Here is a 21592-nt window from a genome sequence, read left to right as displayed (position 1 = left end):
CGAGACATCGGTGACGCAGTCGCAAGGGATTGTTGCCCGCAGGTAACGAACAACCACCAAGACCACGTTCCATTAGATTGTGCAATGGACCAAAGTAAACGTGAGCTCTTGTGTTGTTGACGCCGGATGTTTGATTTTTTAAAACTTTTACCAGATAAGGCCACATTGAGCTGTATAAGCTCGTTTCTTTTGTCAGAAGCGGCCTGGCTATTACAAATGATAGCTGAAAGAAAGCGGCTGATATCATCGCGTGGAAATATATAGCGGCCAAATAACACTAAACTCCTGTACACCAGGCGAGGTAGTTAACATCTCATAGCCACCGTGATGATGATGATGAGAGAGACACGCAAACTCCAAATATACAGCAGCAGGCGTCAGGGTCGGGATTGAACCCACGACCTCCTGTGTACCAGGCGAGGTAGTTAACATCTCCTAGCCACCGTGATGATGATGATGAGAGAGAGACACCGCAAAGTCTAAATATACAGCAGCAGGCGTCAGGGTCGGGATTGAACCCACGACCTCTTATGTACCAGGCGAGGTAGTTAACATCTCCTAGCCACCGTGGTGTCCATACTTCGACCCCGCTGAACCTCGCCCTGACTGCAGGCCGCAAGAGATGGAGAGCCACTGGCCACTCCGGCTGAACTCGAAGCAGTTTCGGCGGTCATCCTCTAGCCTGACATGCAACTCTGTGGTGCCCAGGTGAGCCGTACCAGGTGACCCATATTAGGTTGGGTCATATAGGGCGAGCCATACCAGGCAAACCGTACCATGTGAGCCACACCGGAGAAGCCAGGAGAGCCGTACCGGGTGAGCCATTCTGGGCAAGCCATCCATACTGAGTGAGTCATTTGGGTTGATCATACAAGGTCAGCCATACCGGGTGAGCCGTACCAGGTGAGCTATACCGAGTGAGCCACACCGGGCAAACAATTCTGGTCAAACCGTACCAGAAGAGCCATACCACGTGAGCCATATCGGGCACGCCATTCCGGGCGAGTCGGGAAAACGCGAAAGCACACAGGGTGGCGGCTTCCCACGCTGCACGTGGGATGGTAGCAGCGTGGGTTGGTGGACCGCACTCGAAACGTCGTGAAACTCCCTTGCCACGTGCGTCGAGGGGTTTGCCGTACCTCTAGGCTCGCCATTGGAAGGCCGGTAGAGCAAGTCGAGTGATTCCCATCGGTATGGGATCGAGTGTTTCCCCCTCGCACACGTGGGTTTCTCCGTGTTTCCTTCAACACTCATGAAGTGACTGAAACCGCCATGCTGTATAGAGGACCGCAGAGCTTGGAGGGGGACGGGATTTGGCACCAGCTCTGCACCACGTGGTTGCTGCTCATCTGTGGCTGCCGCCTCTGAGTCGTCCCCTCTCTCTCTCTGAGAGGCGTTGCCTTAAAGTCAATTACTCTCCGTCAAAAGTGCAGAGAGGGGCTGGGTGGAGAGGGAGGGGCTGGGTGGGGAGGAGAGGGTGGGGAGGGGCTGGGTGGGGAGGGTGGGGAGGGGGAGGGGCTGGGTGGGGAGCAGCTGGGTGGGGCTGGGTGGGGGGGTGGGAGGGGTGGGGCTGGGTGGGGAGGGGCTGGTCACCCCGTGGTGCCCTTATAAAAACTCAACGTTTAACCTACTCACGCCGGCTTGTGCCCGCCCTCACAGTCGGGCATATTTGCGGAATACACCACGCCGCCGTTGACCCTGGCCATTGACCGAGCAACCCAACGTTCCTACCAGCTCCCTCCGCAGGAATGTGTTATCTGTGAGTGTGTGTGTTTGAAATGCGTGTCACAATCCATCCGTTACATGCGAGGTATCTCAGAATCTGGACAATATTTGCTTCATCATACCCGAGATAAAGAAAATATAAAAATGACAGCTTCCTGCCAGAACTGCAGCAGCCAGCGTCAGGGTCTAAATCTATTTTATTTACCAATAGCGGGAATAGCCCGGCGTTGCCCGGGGGGGAAATATATTTTAAAAACTTATCAAAACTTAAAAACATAACATGTACAAATGAAAAGAAAACTTTGATCATTACCTCATTAATTAAAATTAAAATAAAACCCAACGCGCAATGGAACAAAAAAACTTACGCTCGCGCGCCAAGATTCGGTTCTTTAAATCGCGCAAAGGAATCGAAGGTTGTAGATTTCTTTAGAATCGGCCTATTCCCCTATTAATCGATACCACAATGCTCACTAGATATCGATTATCGCCAGTCCTGTATGCGGGTTCACGGCACACACTTCATGGTCATTTCCCCACCCCCCCAAATACAAAAGTAAATGTTTATACTTTTTGCATTGTGTACAATCTGGAAGCTACCCACATGCCAAATTTCTAGTTGCTTGCATGTCGAGAAGTATGCAAACATTTCGAACAGACACACATTCACAAATGTCCCTTTTATATACAGTATGTAGATTTTATATTACCAGGTAATGCTCACCGAGCTGCGTAGTTCTTTGTCAAGAAACGACCTGGCCATGGCAGACGAAAGCTCAACGAAATTGGCTCATCACGTGGTCATTTATAGCAGTCGCCAAATACTCTTCAAGATTTTTACTGCGTAACAAGTATAACCAGTAAAAACAAAGTTTTCACTATAAATCCTTTATATGCGTGGCGGCTTGAGTCCTCTCGTCCTCTGGCTTGAGATGGCTGCCACTTATGGGTCAGATGATTGCATGCCACCATTAAGCAATTGGTAATTAAATATAATATTTTTGTCCTAAAAAGTGTACAATTTTGGAGAAAAAAATTTCACGAACATTAATCGTCTCGCACAACGAGTCTGTGTGCAAAATGTCAGCTCGATTGGATCACGGGAAGTGGGTTAAAAAACGACCGAAAGATTTGCACGGTCCTAAGCAAGCAAGCGAACTTAATATAAAGGATTTTAAAAATGAACCTGGCCAAGAAATAATTTGTGTCTCGCGGGACGTGATCCCGACAGCAGTGGCCACGAGCGAGCGATTGTAGGGCAGAAACCTTTTACAACAACAGACGCCGTTCGCCACGAAGTGGTCACCACGACGCTTGTGCCAGGCTAGGTGCATCTTGAGGCCACGTGAAATGTGGAAGACTTGCTGGCGGGCGGTCACGGGGCAGAGCCAGGGGCTGGGTGGGGAGTGTGGGGCTGGGTGGGGAGGGTGGGGCTGGGTGGGGAGGGGCTGGTCACTCCGTGGTGCCCTTATAAAACTCAACGTTTAACCTACTCACGCCGGCTTGTGCCCACCCTCACAGTCGGGCATATGTGCGGAATACACCACGCCGCCGTTAACCCTGGCCATTGACCGAGCAACCCAACGTTCCTACCAGCTCCCTCCGCAGGAATGTGTTATCTGTGTGTGTGTGTTTGAAATGCGTTTGACAATGCATCCGTTACATGCGAGGCATCTCAGAATCTGGACAATATTTGCTTCATCATACCCGAGAGGAGGTCACGGCACAGACCCAGGTACCATGGGTTCACTGGGAAGACCTTTGCTCCCTACTGTACTAACTTGCTGGATTTTAGCCGCCCGGCGCTTGCCAAGTTTAGCAATGACTTGCAGAACAAAACAAAAGTCAATCCTATCAATGTCCATTGTACTCGGGACAGCCACCTGGTTAGGGGCGATGCGGTGGCGAGATGGCAGCTGACCTCGCCTGGTGTACAGGAGGAGGTCGTGGATTCGATTCCGACCCTGATGCCGGCATTATATTTGGAGTTTGCGTCTTTCTCTCCCTTCATCATCACCACTGTGGCTAGGAGATGTTAACTACCTCGCCTGGAATACAGGTGGTTGTGGGTTCGATCCCGACCCTGACGCCTGCTTTATATTTGGAGTTTGCGTGTCTCTCTCCCCGTGATCGCGAGGATTTTTTTCCGAGTCCTCCGGTGTCTTCCCTCAACATTAAGCATCAACATCACGCGTTTCGAGTGTTTGGCTGCTACTAAACATTTCCACGTGATAAGCCACTCATTTGAGCTGTCATTTGTAGCCAGGTCGCTTCTGACCTGGTAAAATAAAAATAGTAACATCAAATAGGATGGGATTCACCTGTCCCGTGCCTCTCACCAGGATAGGGGTGCCACCGTGGCGAGTTAACTACCTCGCCTGCTATGCAGGAGAACATGGGTTCCATCCCGACCCTGACGCCTGCTCTATATTTGGAGTTTGCGTGTCTCTCTCCCCGTGATCGCGTGGATTTTTTTCTCCGGGTTCTTCGGTTTTTTTCCTGCCACTTTGAAAAACGTGCCTTTAGACTTGAGAGTGTTTGGCTGACATACATTTCAACGCGATAGCCACTTCGTTGAGCTTCATTTGCGGTCAGGTCGCTTCTGAAAAAAACAGAGCTTCATAGTTCAGAGGGCCTTGTATGGTAAATGGTAAAATGAAGAGTTTAAAGTTCATACACGCCTTCAAACGCACGTCAGCAGGTGGAACGATGTTTGCCAAAATACCTACAGACTTGTCGAACAAGAAGAGAGCTTCACATTCCATTCCTCTGAGCTCTGTCGACGGTGTTCGCAACCCCGCGGTGGTGGCGGTGTTGGGTGGTGGTGGCGGTGTTGGGTGGTGGTGGGTGGCGGTGGTGGTGGGTGGTGGTGGGTGGCGGTGTGGCGGGGATGGGTGGTGGTGGTGGGTGGTGGTGGTGTGGCGGTGGTGGTGTGGTGGGTGGTGGCGGGTGGCTGTGGTGGGGTGGCGGTGGTGGGTGGCGGCGGTGGTGGTGGCGGCGGTGGTGGGTGGCGGCGGTGGTGGGTGGCGGCGGGGGTGGTGGGGCGGCGGTGGTGGTGGCGGCGGTGGTGGGTGGCGGCGGTGGTGGTGGCGGCGGTGGTGGGTGGCGGCGGTGGTGGGTGGCGGCGGTGGTGGGTGGCGGCGTGGTGGGTGGCGGCGGTGGTGGGTGGCGGCGGTGGTGGGTGGCGGCGGTGGTGGTGGCGGCGGTGGTGGGTGGCGGCGGTGGTGGGTGGTGTGGGTGGCGGCGGTGGTGGGTGGCGGCGGTGGTGGGGTGGTTCGCGGGGTGGGTGGCGGCGGTGGTGGGTGGCGGCGGTGGTGGTGGCGGCGGGGGTGGGTGGCGGCGGTGGTGGGTGGCGGCGGTGTGTGGGTGGCGGCGGTGGTGGGTGGCGGCGGTGGTGGGTGGCGGCGGTGGTGGGTGGCGGCGGTGGTGGGTGCGGCGGTGGTGGTGGCGGCGGTGGTGGGTGGCGGCGGTGGTGGGTGGCGGCGGTGGTGGGTGGCGGCGGTGGTGGGGTGGCGGCGGTGGTGGGTGGCGGCGGTGGTGGGTGGCGGCGGTGGTGGGTGGCGGCGGTGGGGGTGGCGGCGGTGGTGGGTGGGCGGCGGTGGTGGGTGGCGGCGGTGGTGGGTGGCGGCGGTGGTGGGTGGCGTACGGTGGTGGGGTGGCGGCGGTGGTGGGTGGCGGCGGTGGTGGTGGGCGGCGGTGGTGGGGTGGCGCGGTGGTGGGTGGCGGCGGTGGTGGGTGCGGCGGTGGTGGGTGGCGGCGGTGGTGGGTGGCGGCGGTGGTGGGTGGCGGCGGTGGTGGGTGGCGGCGGTGTTGGTGGGTGGCGGCGGTGGTGGGTGGCGGCGGTGGTGGGTGGCGGCGGTGGTGGGTGGCGGCGTGGTGGGTGGCGGCGGTGGTGGTGGCGGCTGGTGGTGGGTGGCGGCGGTGGTGGTGGCGGCGGTGGTGGGTGGCGGCGGTGGTGGTGGGCGGTGGTGGGTGGCGGCGGGTGGGGGCCGGTGGTGGTGGCGGCGGTGGTGGGTGGCGCGGTGGTGGTGGCGGCGGTGGTGGGTGGCGGCTGGTGGGGTGCGGCGGTGGTGGGTGGCGGCGGTGGTGGGTGGCGGCGGTGGTGGGTGGCGGCGGTGGTGGGTGGCGGCGGTGGTGGTGGGCGGTGGTGGGTGGCGGCGGTGGTGGGTGGCGGCGGTGGTGGTGGCGGTGGTGGGTGGGGCGGCGGTGGTGTGGCGGCGGTGGTGGGTGGCGGCGGTGGTGGTGGGCGGCGGTGGTGGGTGGCGGCGGTGGTGGGTGGCGGCGGTGGTGGGTGGCGGCGGTGGTGGGTGGCGGCGGTGGTGGGTGGCGGCGGTGGTGGTGGCGGCGGTGGTGGGTGGCGGCGGTGGTGGGTGGCGGCGGGGTGGGTGGCGGCGGTGGTGGGTGGCGGCGGTGGTGGGTGGCGGCGGTGGTGGGTGGCGGCGGTGTGGGTGGCGGCGGTGGTGGTGCGGCGGTGGTGGGTGGCGGCGGTGGTGGGTGGCGGCGGTGGTGGGTGGCGGCGTGGTGGGTGGCGCGTGGTGGGTGGCGGCGGTGGTGGGTGGCTGCGGTGGTGGGTGGCGGCGGTGGTGGGTGGCGGCGGTGGTGGGTGGCGGCGGGTGGTGGCGGCGGTGGTGGGTGGCGGCGGTGGTGGGTGGCGCGGTGGTGTGGCGGCGGTGGTGGGTGGCGGCGTGGTGGTGCGGTGGTGGCGTGGTGGTGGTGGTGGTGGGTGGGTGGTGGGTGGTGGGTGTGGGTGGTGGTGGGTGGGTGGTGGGTGGGTGGTGGGTGGTGTGGTGGTGGTGTGGGTGGTGGGTGTGGTGGGTGGGTGGTGGGTGGGTGGGTGGGTGTGGTGGTGGGTGGCTGTGGTGGGTGGGGTGGCGGCGGTGGGGGCCCTCGAACCTCACGACAAACAGGGCCTCGGTTAGAGTCCCGACTGGGGCGCCACTCCGTGTGCAGTTTGTGTCTCTCTCTCTCCCCCAGTTCTAACACACACACGTGGTAGCCGGTCGCTTTAACACGTGTAGCCTTTCGCGACCGATATCATCCACAGCAAAGATTGCTTTCGGTTAGGTCGCGTTCAGCGACACGTTTATATTTACGTGACCTAACCCAAATAAACAAACCTTTGCCATGGCTTGTAACTGGTATCGGCCACGTTCAAGAGTGACTTTCACATCACTAAAATGGGGTCACGCACAGCGGCAACATCGCCCAACGCCACCGTAGCAACCTGGCAGGACCTGACAAACGAGATCTGCCTGGTAAACCCGCCTCGTCGTCGTGATAACAACATGCTGACGACACTTTGGTCTTCAAGGCACACCGACTGTTGCGTCTGGCAGCAGCCACCTGAGCAGTGGTTTGAGCCGAGCAGTGGGTCACCTGAGTAGTGGGCGTGGCTAACCAGATAAGTAGGCGTGGTTACCAAAATAGTGGGCGGGGCTATCTGAGTGGTGGGTGGGGCTATCTGAGTAGTGGGCGTGGCTAACCAGATAAGTAGGCGTGGTTAACAAAATAGTGGGCGGGGCTATCTGCGTAGTGGGTGGGGCTATCTGAGTAGTGGGCGTGGCTAACCAGGTAAGTAGGCGTGGTTACCAAAATAGTGGGCGGGGCTATCTGAATAGTGGGCGGGGCTATCTGAGTGGTGGGCGGGGCTAACCAGATAAGTAGGCGTGGTTACCAAAATAGTGGGCGGGGCTATCTGCGTAGTGGGTGGGGGCTACCGACAAGTGGGCGGGGCTACTTAGTTAATGGGCCGGGCGGTGGATAACGAGTCGGGTAGGGGGGTATGACGTCACCAAAATCACGTGCGGGATGACGTCATCGTTTGGATGTGTGGGGGGGGTGGGGCAGCAGTGAGGTCATAATGCCTGGGGCCCTCCGATATTTGACCCCCCCCTCTCGTCACACATCGTCACAAATGTCTGAACCACCCCCCACCCTAGGTGCGTGACGTCATTTATGGACGGCCCCAAGGTGCGTCGGGTGGAGGTCGCGGGTTTATTAACTCCACCGGGCATCACGCATCGAAACGTCGGACAACGCGCCTAGCACTCGCTGGGCTTCACCACCACCCATCACGATCAATATAATCGCAATACCAAGTCGATCCCACAACCGATGTATAAACAATATCTAGCCAAAATCAATATTTCGTCAAACCCCGATTTATGCCCAGGGTGCACTCCTGAAGACCAGGGCGTTAATTGAAAGTACTGAAACAGCAGCACAGGGATCGATGGGATGGTGGATTGTAACGTGTTACAGCACCTACAGAGGGGATGCATGGTGACCCACTGGGCATCAACCCAGCACAGCCATCGGTGTGAAAAGCTTTACTGATATACTGGTTCAGCAGGACGACCGCGTTTGTGTTGCGATCGAAACGTCGTGATTTATTATTTTTGTATTCTTGGTTCTTTCGGTAAAGTCACGTCGAAGGGAAATAATAAAATAATAATAAAACAATAAAAGTATCACGACGTTTCGATTGCAACACAAGCAATCATCATCATCAGGTGTGAAAACCACAGCAAGACATTTTTTGGAAAAAAAAAATATTTTCTTGCTGTGGGGGTGGGGGGGTCAGACATTTGTGACGATGTGTGACGAGGCGGGGGGGGGGGGGTGAGAAGTGTGACGTCACATCAAAATGCGCAACTTTAAATAAATATATACGACACGTTCTACTTAATTACATAGACTTTTTAATAAATGTTTTCTCCTACATCAGAGTGCAGCGCCACATTAAATACGCACTACGATGACAACAGTTTAAAGCGATTTGAAGCATGTTTATTTTTTTTTGGGGGGGGGCAGAGCTTTGTGACGTCATATTTGAGGGGGGGTCTGACTTTTTGTCACGCCGTGTGACGAGGGGGGGGGGTCAAAAATGGTTCAAAATCGCGTGACGTCATTTATGGACGGCCCCTAACTGCAATACACTCGTCCTTGGACGGGCTTTAGGCGAGTATAATAATAATAAACATTAATAATGCCTCGACGGCTCGAGTTTTGCCAATTGACTCGGCGGTCCAACTGAGGGTCGGATTAACACAGAGAGAACACGAGGGTTACAATAAATAAGTAAAGCATCATGCTTAATAAATAAATACAAATAAAACATCGTGATTTAAAAATCAAAAAATAAAAAACTAGTCATCATGATTGAAAAATAAATATATAAAAATAAAGCATCGTGGTTAAAAAAGAAATAACCATAAAATAAAGCATCGTGGTTAAAAATAAGTAAATAAATATTAAACCATCGTGATTGACAAATAAAACAAGCGAGGGTGCGGAGGCGTTGAGGTTACGTGACCCGAGGTGACGTCACACCGTGCCCTTTGTGTTGCGACTTCTTTCGCACCGTACATAGCCAACCGTGCTAATCGAAGCTTCCTTGTATGGTCCCCCAGCCCGAGACATCGGTGACGCAGTCGCAAGGGGTTGTTGCCCGCAGGTAACGAACAACCACCAACACCACGTTCCAGGAGATTGTGCAATGGACCAAAGTAAACATGAGGTCTTGTGTTGTTGACGCCGGATGTTTGATTTTTTTTACTTTTACCAGGTAAGGCCCCAATGAGCTGTATAAGCAATTTTTTTCAGAAGCGACCTGGCTATCACAAATGATTGCTTAAAGAAAGCGGCTGATTTCATCGCGCGGAAAGATATTGCCGCCAAATAACTCTAAACGCGTGACGTTGATTCTAAACGTGGGGGGAGAAAAACCGGAAGGGTCCGGAGAAAAATCCACGCGACCACGGGGAGAGAGAGACACCGCAAAGTCTACATATACAGCAGCAGCAGGCGTCAGAGTCGGGATCGAATCCACGACCTCCTGTAGACCAGGCGAGGTAGTTAACGTCTCATAGCCACCGTGATGATGATGAGAGAGAGACACCGCAAAGTCTACATATACAGCAGCAGCAGGCGTCAGAGTCGGGATCAAAGCCACGACCTCCTGTGTACCAGGCGAGGTAGTTAACATCTCCTAGCCACCGTGATGATGAGAGACACGCAAACTCCAAATATACAGCAGCAGGCGTCAGGGTCGGGATCGAACCCACGACCTCCTGCGTACCAGGCGAGGTAGTTAACATCTCCTAGCCACCGTGGTGTCCATACTTCGACCCCGGATGAACCTCGCCCTGGCTGCAAGAGATGGAGACTCACTGGCCACTGCGGCTGAACTCGAAGCAGACCGCGGTCATCCTTCAGCCTGACATGCAACTCTGTGGTGTTCAGGTGAGTCGTACCAGGTGAGCCGTACCAGGTGAGCCATACCCAGTGACCCACACCGGGTAAACCGTAGCAGGACAGCCGTACCGGGTGAGCCATTCTGGGCGAGACATCCACACTGAGCGAGCCATATTGGGTGGGTCATACCAGGTCAGCCATACCACGTGGGCCATACCGGGTGAGACATTGGGTGGGTCATACCAGGTCAGCCATACCACGTGGGCCATACCGGGTGAGACATTGGGTGGGTCATACCAGGTCAGCCATACCACGTGGGCCATACCGGGTGAGACATTGGGTGGGTCATACCAGGTCAGCCATACCACGTGGGCCATACCGGGTGAGACATTGGGTGGGTCATACCAGGTCAGCCATACCACGTGGGCCATACCGGGTGAGACATTGGGTGGGTCATACCAGGTCAGCCATACCACGTGGGCCATACCGGGTGAGACATTGGGTGGGCCATACCAGGTCAGCCATACCTACCTGAGCAGTGGATGGAGCGACAAAAGCAGTGGGCGGGGCTCTCTGATTGGTGGGCGGGACCACCTGAGTAGTTACCCGAGTAGTGGGCGTGGCCACCATAGTGGGCGGGGCTACTTAATTAATGGGCCGGGCTATCTGAGCTCAGGTCGGTGGGCGGTGGATAACGTGTAGGGTGGGGGGGTTATGATGTCACCAAAATTACGCGCGGGGTGATGTCATCGTTTTGGATGGGGGGGGCAGCAGTGAGGTCATAATGCCTGGGGCCCTCCTGGTGGGTTGGTCTCCATGCGTGGCGATGAGCGAGCAGGTCCCAGGCGTGCGTTGTTTCGTATCGCGCGTTGAACTTCTTTCACACCCTACGCGTGTAGCCAACCACACGAATCGGAAGGTGCGTCGGGTGGAAGCTGCGGGTTTATTGAGCCGGGCATCACGCATCGAAACGTCGGACATCGCGCCGAACAGCCAATTCAATCAATCACCGGGATGTACCAACCACCCCATCACGATTACTCTGATAAATACAATCCCAACCGCACAACCGATGTATAAAGAATATATATAACCACAATCAATCTATAGGCATTTTTCTCACTTCTGCGTTGGTTCACTGTTGGGTTCCAGCATAGATACAGCATCCTTCTGCAGCAATGCAATGTTGAGTGCCAGTCTCGTATCTCCGCCAGTCTTTGTTCAAACCTCCAATTCTCGCCGGCGTACAAAGCCGTACTGAACACTCACACGTCCTCCAGATGGTCACTTTGGTCTTGTGCCGATTCGCTTGCTTCTCCAGATGTATGAAGCGCTGCCATACCTCCTTTTGCCTTTGCGTTCCTCGCGCCCCGTGTCTCCCGTGTCTCCCGCGCGGTCATTTTCCCATGTCCGGAGCATTCCCAACTATGCAAGTTCCTTGACGTTCGCAAACCTTGCCACTTTCCCGCCATTATACTTCTTTCTCGATGTCCTCCCCTTCCGAACACCGTCGCCTTTGTCTTTTCCGCGTTCAATCCTCACTCCTCGCAACCCTTAATTATACGACAGGTACAATAAATGTCAACGTAAAAGACGGCATTGCGGGTGAGAAAAACACCCATTTAAAGAGTCGCCGTGAGAGAAACTGCCGCAGTCAGGACCAGCGCTGCCACCTGGGTACCAGCGCATCGCCACGCAGCCCAAAAACATTCGGGCACCTCGCACGGTAAAAGTTCGTAACCCCCGTGGGGAGTAAGCGATGGCGAGGTACCCACGGTACGCTTGAGGACGTCGTCGAGAAAGTCTGCGATGCGGGCCCCCCCATTGTGCCCCCCCCCCCTCATTCGGCCAGTGTCCATCGCTCCTCTCCTGAAGCCGCGATCCACCGCCACCAGCAAGGCCTCATCCTCATCCTCGGCTCCTCTTCTGGCATTCTTCATCCGCGACAGTTCCGACGACGCTGTTGCTGTTCCCTCACGAGGTGCGGGTGTGTGTGTGGAGGGGGGGGGGGCTTTCCCTGGGGGGGTCATCTATCTGCCCCCCCCCAACCGTGAGTTAGACTTAGTTTGCTCCCCTATTGATTATGTGACCGAGGAACCCGGCTCATGTCCGTCCACAGAGCAGCGATTCCAGTCTCCCAGTTGCATGACGTGAGTGTTCACGTTGATCAGGAAGTTGGAAACTAAGAGGGGGGGGGGGGGCAGAAAGGTAAACGCGTGTTGTTGTTTATGTTGTTTATGTTGTTTATGTTGTTTATGTTGTTTATGTTGTTGCGTTTTCAAGCGCAGCTACGAAGACGATTGGGAGAGTGACGGGAGAGTGTACCATACCATGAGGGGCCACAGCGCTGGCGACGCTGGCGACGCTGGCGACGCTGGCGACGTTGGTGGCGTCATCTTCGTTCTCCTGCAGGACACGAAGAGAAGAAGGCACGCTCAGGGGCCACAGCGAGCATGGAGACGCACATGCAGTGGTAGCCCAGGGAGGGGGTGGTGGGGAGGGAGGGAGGGGAGAGAGTGGGGGAGGGAGGGAGGTGTCACTCACCTCGTCGGAGGGCTGCAGGTGCGTCGTGCTGTCCTCCTTGTCGTCCAACTCCGCTGCGTTGCCTCTTTCCTTGTTGCAGCAGCCTACAGAGAGCGCCACAGAAAGTGTCATCAGCCCCCACCCACAGTGGCTCCACCTAGCATCTCATCGTCAGTGGCTCGCTGTCATCGTCATCATCATCATCATCGCTGTCATCAAAATAACTTGACGTGAAAGTCTACGGGCGCCTCCGTGCGAGTCTACGGGCCCCTGGTGTGATTCTCTGTGGCTGGGCGACCGAGACCCGGAGTGGAACCTGGGCGCTCCTGGCTCGGCCTCTGTGACCTGGGGCGGTGGTGCCGGCCTCGGTGCGGAGGGCGCCGTGCCTCTCACCTTTGCGGTAAAGTACGAAGCAGAGCCCCACCGCCGCCGGCACCGTGAGCACCACCAGCACCGCCAGCGACACCATCACCACCCAAATCGATCCTGGGGGCACAGCAGCGGCAACTCGCTCTCAGCACCAGCACGCATGCGGCGTACTCCGTGTCACGGTGTGCGTGTGGTGGGGAGCGGTGGTGTGGCGGTCACCGCGCTGCGCTACGAACCCGGCCACCCGGGTTCGACTCCTGCTCATGGCCACCGCCAAACACCGGTGACGATTATTTAAACCGGTCCTGGGCCTCCCCTAGGTCGACTCAACCTCAAATGTGTACCTGGTGCGGCGTGTAAACAACATCGCCGCTCGGTGGCCGGGCGTGGTGCTGGCCACCCGCCCCCTTGTGCCGGCCTTCATAGGTGCTGCTCGCTAACAGCACTTGCCCCAACAGTCTGCTAAGGCTACACGGGGGATATTTGTCTTCGTGTGGCTCTATCTCCACGTCCCCGTGCCCCCCCCCCCCTGCTTACCAAATGCGAAGTAGGCCGCTCCTCGGTCCTCACACTTTGTGTCCGTGGTCTCCGTGCCATTGGCAACGGCTCTCAACCCAGAATCCTCACAGCTGCACACACACACACACCACCGTCACCCGTCACCACCGTCACCACCGTCACCACCGTCACCACGTCACCCGTCACCACCGTCACCACCGTCACCACCGTCACCACCGTCACGACCGTCACCACCGTTACGACCGTCACGACCGTCACCACCGTCACCACCGTCACCACCATCAATACCACCACCCGTCACCATCACCACCATGTCTACCAACACCATGACCACCATGTCCATCACCACCATACACCCACACACCACCATCATCACCTCCCCAACACGGCACTCACCGCGTGTGCTCCCTGCAGGGCAGCGTGGCGGACGTGGAGTCGGAGTAGGAGCCGGCTGGGCAGGGCGTGCAGGAGCTGGGCTCCGGGGGGGGCCCGGGCTGCTGCCCCGGGGGGCATAGCGGCTGCCCCTGGCAGAGCGGGCAGTCGGGGCTCACGCAGTGCAGGCCGGGGCGGCAGCGGCACTCTGCGTCGGCCCTGCGCACCGCACGGCCGCCCCTCCTCGAAGCCGACCTCTGCTCCAGGGGGACGAGGGGAGGGGGTGGGTGGAGGCAAGAGCGAGCGGTTGGCTGTGTGCTCTGGGCTGGCGAGTCTCCATGCTGCTGCTGCGTTCTCACCCCGCAGCACAGAATCAACCTGGGCGTCAACTTGCCTGAATGCGGTTTGGGTCGTGCGTGGTCATGTGACTCGTGCGTGGTCATGTGACTCGTGTGTGATTTGTGCGTGGCTCGTGCGTGGCTTGTGGTCATGTGGCTCATGCAAGGCTTGGGAGTGATCATGTGGCTCGTATGTGGTCATGTGACTCGTGTGTGTTTTGCGCGTGGCTCATGCGTGGCTTGTGGTCATGTGACTCATGCAAGGCTTGGGAGTGATCATGTGACCCGTGCGTGGTCATGTGACTCGTGTGTGTTTTGCGTGTGGCTTGTGGTCATGTGGCTCATGCAAGGCTTGGGAGTGATCATGTGACCCGTGCGTGGTCATGTGACTCGTGTGTGTTTTGTGCGTGGCTTGTGGTCATGTGACTCATGCAAGGCTTGGGAGTGATCATGTGGCTCGTGCATGGCTCCTGCGTGGCTCGTGAGGAGCGGTACCTGCGTTACAGCTTCTGCACCTGAGGCACTTGTGTTTGGTGTTAATGTGGTCCATGAAGGAGCCGCGCGGGCATGGGGCGCAGGTGCCGCTCTCCTCCTCCAGGAAGCATCCTGGGCGCCCACCCCACGGCGCACGAGAAGAAAAAGAGATAAATCGTCAACGGCCAGGCAGCGGAGAGGCGATCTCGCAGCCATGCCAACCCGCCACTCGCCATCGGTCTCCCTGGGCGGGCGGGTGGGCAGCGTGCACGTTATAATCCGGCCTCGTCCGTGTCGTCGGACCCCCCCACCCCCCACCGCCACAACCCAACGCGGCCAAACCAATACACAGCAGTAGCAGGAGTCAAGGTCGGGATCAAAGCCACGACCTCATGCATAGCAGGCGAGGTAGTTAACATCTCCTAGCTACCGTGATGATAATGAGAGAGAGAGAGAGACACCGCAAAGTCTAAATAGACAACTGGCATCGTCAGAGTCGGGATCGAACCCACGACCTCCTGTATACCAGGCGAGGGAGTTAACATCTCCTAGCCACCGCAGCACCCGCGACTGGGAAACAGTCTATATCTAGACTGCAGTGACTCACCTGGGAGACACCGGATGCCCCAGGGCCCCGGCTGGGTGCACGGAGGCAACGTGACCGGAGTCCCGCCCACGCACAGCATCTAGACATGGTGAGAGACGCACAGGTGAGTGAGTCACAGGTGAGGGGCACAGGAGACACAGGTGAGATGCAGGTGAGGGGCACAGGAGACACAGGTGAGACGTAGGTGAGACAAACACAGGTGAGTGAGTTACAGGTGAAGGGCACAGGTGAGACACAGGTGAGATGCAGGTGAGACAAACACAGGTGAGATGCAGGTGAGGCAAACACAGGTGAGTGAGTCACAGGTGAAGGGCACAGGTGAGACACAGGTGAGACACAGGTGAGATGCAGGTGAGACAAACACAGGTGAGACGCAGGTGAGACAAACACAGGTGAGTGAGTCACAGGGTGAAGGGCACAGGTGAGACACAGGTGAGATGCAGGTGAGACAAACACAGGTGAGACGCAGGTGAGACAAACACAGGTGAGTGAGTCACAGGTGAAGGGCACAGGTGAGACACAGGTGAGACACAGGTGAGATGCAGGTGAGACAAACACAGGTGAGATGCAGGTGAGACAAGCACAGGTGAGACAAGCACAGGTGAGAGACACAGGAGGGGCGGTCAGAGTGACAGGCGAGAGCCTCGGGCGAGGGAGATGCACAGGTGAGCGAGGAGACAGGTAAGGGAGACGTCACGATCTCTCATCTCGCTCCGAGTTCGGGTAAAGGGGCTCCGGCTGCTGCTCATGACGACGATGATAATGACAATACTGGTGATGATGTTGGTGGTGACAATGGTGGTGGTGATGATGACGATGATGACAACGGTGATGATAGCATACCGTGTCTACCCACACGGTTTACCCCCGTATTCTTGTGCAGGGAAATTTGAGTTTTCAGGTCCATACGGCATACAGCCGTTTCAATACTACAGACAAAAACATGTTTTTTTGTCTATTTGTGTTGCGTTTCTCCCTTGTGATGGGACTTTGTAGGATGAACGTTGACATTTATAAGGGCACGGGTTGACTAATAAGGTCTCGATTGGTCTATAATCAGGGAGGCACTCATAAGGGGTTAACTGGTATGAGGATGATGACGATAAAAGTGATGGCGATGACGGTGACGATGATGATAATAGTGGTGATGGTGGTGCTAATGACAATGGTAACAGTGATCATAATGACGATGGCGGTGGTGATGACGATGATCATGATGGTTGGGGGTGATGGTTGAAAGGGGAGGTCTGTGGTGTGGAGGAGGCGCCGATTGATTGTACAGCCGGAAGATAAGAAACCACAAAACGCCCGAATGTGTCGTGTGTATTAACCGCAAAAACAATACTACTACCACGCGCCCGCCCGCCTTCTTGACGGTGGGTGTTAAAGATCCACTGGAGCCTGAACGAAATTTTTTTTATTTCACCAGGTAAGGCCCCCTGAGCTCTGTAGCTCTTTTTCAGAAGCGACCTGGCCATCACAAACGACAGCTCACAAAGTGGGCTTATGTCATCATGTGGACATTCACAGCAGCAGACAAATACACGCGACGTTGATTCTAAATGTGGAGGGGGGGAAACCCTAGAGGACCCGGAGAAAAATCCACGCGATCACAGGGAAAGAGATGGAGAGAGACACGCAAACTCAAAATATACAGCAGCAGGCGTCAGGGTCGGGCTCGAACCCACGACCTCCTGCATACCAGGCGAGGTAGTTAACATCTCCTAGCCACCCTGATGATAATGAGAGAGAGACACGCAGACTCCAAATATACAGCAGGCATCGTCAGGGTTGGGATTGAACCCACGACCTCCTGCGTACCAGGCGAGGTAGTTAACATCTCCTAGCCACCGTGATAAATGATGATGAGAGAGAGACACGCAAACTCAAAATATACAGCAGCAGGCGTCAGGGTCGGGCTTGAACCCACGACCTCCTGCATACCAGGTGAAGTAGTTAACATCTCCTAGCTACCGTGATGATGATGATGAGAGAGAGACACGCAGACTCAAATATACAACAGGCGTCAGGGTCGGGCTTGAAACCACGACCTCCTGCACACCAGGCGAGGTAGTTAACATCTCATAGCCACCGTGGCGCCCCATTGGCGAGAGTCGGCCACTGCGGCGTGATGGCCCAAGTCTATGGGACCTTTTTTTTTCGCAGTGAAAAGGAAACTTGGGCCGGTGTACTTCAACTGATTTATTGCGCCATCGCCGCTCGTAAACCACAGCAACACTCGTCATCACAACCAACCCCGTTTCCTCGTTCCACAGTCCCTTTTAAACCTTCTATTCGCCCTTCTCCACCAATCGCCCATCTCCGATCCGCTCTCCGCACCAATCCGATCAGTGGTCACCCACCCACCCGTCGGGTTTGCGTGTCGTGCGCCACCAGGGCTCACACCCCCCCCCCCCCCATCTCGATTCCCTGCCCAAGGCCGTGCTGTGTGCGTCACCCCTGACCTCCCACGCTCCCCTGGTGCATCACCCGTGCGCGCGATTGATGTGTGTGATGTCGAGTGCGGAGGGCATGCCGTGCTGTTTGTGTGGTGCGAGTGTGTAAGTAGGCCTCGGGCAAGGTAAGGTAAAAGTGTAAAAACAACGAGCCTACCTTTACCATACCCTTTAGCCTTACCCCTTGGCATGTCGACACCTTTACCTTTACCCTTTTACCCGGTAAAAAGGGTAAATTACCTCGCCTTGCCGAGGCCTTGTGTAAGGCTGGGCGAGACAACCCTCGGGCAATAAACAGGAGTTGTGCCAAGATGTTCAAACACCCAAATAGAAACCTTTTTTGCAAGGCATCAAAAGTCTGCAATAACCATACACGGCCTTGTGGAAAACAAACATGCTCTGATAGTAGTGTTTGCATTGTCTTTAAAAGCGATTGGCTTGTTTATGGCCTTGAGAACCAGGCCTTCCCTGTTCTAACACCGCTGGTGAGACTAGGCCATAAAGAGAAAGCAGTGTCTGGTGTAGCCCAATCAGTTTCAAAGACAATGTATACATTACACTCGTCACACTTTTTCTGGCATAAGGTATTCCAACGGTTTCAATGTAATTTTGGGGTGCTGATTCCAAATCTGGCATCAGTTTTTGTCTATCACATCAGGTTTTTGAGAATCAAATATTGCATTTTCAATAAAAAACTGCAAAAGAAAAATATTAAATAAATGTGGATATCTACATAAAATTATATTATAAACACACTATCCTAAAAATACAGCACCGTATTTTAACACTAAAGCAGTCACTGACTCGCAACAACTTGCAATCATAAGTGACAGAGTTAATTTCGGGTAAAATCAATGAAAATGGGGTATGCCGATAGCATAAAATGAGATGTGATAGAGCAAATCTGAGATGAGATTTGGAATCAGCACCCTGAAATTAGTCTAAAACAGCTGGAAAAGTCCAGGCCAGAAATGTTTTTTTTTGTTGACCAGTGTTATCAGAGCACGTTGGTTTGCATGTTTTGCCACGAGTAGTGTGTGTGGCTAATGCAGTAAGGTATCTAATTGGGTGTTTGAACCAAGGCCTTAATTATAATATATATTGCCCCCCCCCCCAATATTCAAATATGCTCAAAATGTCCCCCCCCAATATATTGCTATTAAAATATTAAAAGTCATAATTATTGCTATGCTATGTAAATAAAAGCAACAATTGCTAAACCTTGGCCACAATATCTGGACTTGTCTTCATAAAAAAATCAATGCATAGATTTCTGTTTATATGATTATGGTTGTACTTTATGAATCCATAATCTTAAACATTACATACAATGAAACAAGAAATGGTAAAAAAGTAAAAACAGAGCAATGTAATACAATACACTATTAGACATTATTGTAAAAAAAAAGTCATCCCATGTGTTAGTGAATTTTTAAATATTTTTAGGCAGGAAATTAGTTTTCAAATGTAGATATTTTTTGGGTTGAGACCCCCAAGGCCCCCTGGGAGATTTGGTCCCCCCCAATGTTGACTCCATGGCTAAGGCCTTGTGGTTTGAACATCTTAACACAATTCATGTTTTTCTATATTCTTTGGGTCTTTCAGCAAAGTCACTAGATAGGTGACTATACTGAAAGACCCAAATAATATGAATTCCTGCACAAAAGCTTTAAGTCAATGTAATATGACTTGAGACCCCCCAATCACCTACACATTCCACAAGTAGTGACTAATCCCATATCTGCATTTTACATAAATATGCAGACATATACATACAGATATACACACAGACAAATATCCCCCGTGTAGGCTTAACAGACTGTCGGGGCAAGTGCTGTTAGCGAGCACCTATGAAGGCCAACACCACGCCCGACCGCCTTTGTCTCCCCAGTGGCGATGTTTACCACACACCGCACTAGGTACTCATTTGAGGCTGAGTCGACCTAGGCGAGGCCCAGGACCGGTTCAGATAATCGTCGCTGGTGTTGGCCGTGAGCGGGAATCGAACTCCGGACTGCCGCGCCTCGTAGCGCAGCGTAGCGCTAACCACTACACTGCCACTCCCCACTAAACACGTACACACACCACGTACACACACACACCTACACACCACCACACGTACACACACACACACACACACACATCACGTACACACACACCACGTACACACACCACGTACACACACACCCCACGTACACACCAACCTGGATGAGGAGGCAGCCCAGCAGGAGAGCTGGCGGTAAGCTCGGCGTAGTCATCGTGGCTCCCTGCCCCTCGCCCCTCTCCGAACTCGCAACTCGGAGGGGCGAGTCCTCCTCCTCTCTAATCTCTCGCCTCTTCTTCGTCGTCTTCTCCTCCTCGCGATTATTCTGAAGCCCCGAGGGAGAGAGACACCACATCACGGCATCAGTGTCTGTGTGTAACGTTATGGGCCTCCCTAGGTCGGCTCGGCCTCAAACGAGTAGCTGGTGCAGTGTGTGTAAAGCACGTCCGCGAGGGAGACAAAGGCGGCCGGGCGTGGTGCTGGCTAACCCGGCCCATCGTGTGCCGCCGTGCCGGCCTTCACAGGTCAGGGGCATCCATTGAGTCGGTGGCAAAAATCTGTCGAAACTTGACCCCTCCCCCCCTCCCTCCCTCCCTGTACGCACGCGGACTTTTTACACTCCCCCCCCCCACCCCGAATCCTATAGAATGTCCGATATTGAATCAACGAAGAAACGATGAAGGATTAATAATATTGACAGAATGTCCACCGTCGGACTATCTAACTCAGTTGAAGGCCAATGTAGACACATTATTATCGAGGCTTCACCGCCCCCCCCCCCGTGTCCTATGCGCACATTGTCAGCAGACCCCCCCCCCCCCCGCCATAGGCAAGCGAACGCATTGGGTCAACGCCCCCTCCCCCCTCCATGCGTACGTACTCAATGGATGGCCCCTTACTGCTCGCTAACAGCACTTGTCCCAACAGTCTGTGTAGGCTACACGGGGGGACTTTGTCTTTATCTGCTCGCCACGCGACTCACCTTGGAGGGTGAGTCGAGATGGTGAATGGGTGAGTACATGGCTAGGTGATGAATGATCGAGTGGGTGAGTGAATGATCGAGTGGGTGAGTGAATGAACGAGTGGGTGGGTGAGTGAATGAACGGGTGGGTGGGCGAGTGAATGCACGGGTGGGTGGGTGAGTGAATGAACGGGTGGGTGGGCGAGTGAATGCACGGGTGGGTGGGTGAGTGAATGAACGGGTGGGTGGCGAGTGAATGCACGGGTGGGTGGGTGAGTGAATGAACGGGTGGGTGGGCGAGTGAATGCACGGGTGGGTGGTGAGTGAATGAACGATGGGTGAGTGAATGAATGAGTGGGTGAGTGAATGAACGAGTGGGTGGGCGAGTGAATGAACGATGGGTGTGGCGAGTGAACGAACGGGTGGTGGGTGAATGAACGAGTGGGTGAGTGAATGAACGAGGGGGTGGGCGAGTGAATGAATGAGTGCGTGCCGTGAGCGAGCGAACGGATACGTGAGTGGGTGAGTGAGTGAATTAATGAGTGAGAGTGTGAGCGAGTGGGTGAGTGAGTGAGTGAATCAATGAATGGGAGCTTGAGTGAGCGGGTGGGTGGGTAGGTGAATGGGTTTTGTAGGTAGGCGAATGGGTGGGTGGGTGAATGGGTGGGTAGGTGAATGGGTGGGTAGGTGAATGGGTGAATGGGTGGGTGGTGGATGGGTGGGTAGGTGAGTGACTGGGTGGATGGGTGGGTAGGTGAGTGACTGGGTGGATGGGTGGGTAGGTGAGTGACTGGGTGCCCCGTCTCGTGAATCTCTGCTCCCACCCCCATGCCCTACCCCCACCCACCCCCTACCCCCATGCCCCACGTCACAACCCAGCGCGTGACTCGGCCGCACCCTCCACTCCCACCCACCCCCATGCCCCACCCCCACCCACCCCCATGCCCCACCCCCACCCCCCCCTGCCCCACGTCTGCCCGCTCACGTCACACCCGAGCGCGTGACTCG

General features: G+C 55.4%; 1 protein-coding gene across 1 annotated transcript; it reads right to left on the bottom strand.

The window, feature by feature from the left end:
* Positions 1 to 10845: 10845 nt before the first annotated feature.
* LOC133352351 (tumor necrosis factor receptor superfamily member 5-like) lies at positions 10846 to 19837 on the bottom strand. The gene is made up of 9 exons (XM_061567946.1): positions 19784 to 19837; positions 15124 to 15202; positions 14558 to 14648; positions 13729 to 13923; positions 13351 to 13442; positions 12838 to 12930; positions 12466 to 12548; positions 12252 to 12327; positions 10846 to 12103 (listed from the first exon to the last, which is right to left on the bottom strand). The coding sequence occupies exons 1-9, from the start codon at positions 19835 to 19837 to the stop codon at positions 12003 to 12005; spliced, it is 864 nt and encodes a 287-aa protein (XP_061423930.1). The 3' UTR covers positions 10846 to 12002.
* Positions 19838 to 21592: the final 1755 nt, after the last annotated feature.

Source organism: Lethenteron reissneri, chromosome 40 (assembly GCF_015708825.2).
Source record: "Lethenteron reissneri isolate LAM-NWPU_2019-01 chromosome 40, ASM1570882v1, whole genome shotgun sequence".
In the NCBI taxonomy this organism is placed as follows: Eukaryota; Metazoa; Chordata; class Hyperoartia; order Petromyzontiformes; family Petromyzontidae; genus Lethenteron; species Lethenteron reissneri.
Note: the sequence above shows the minus strand (reverse complement) of the source record. Positions and strands in the feature narration are given on the sequence as shown.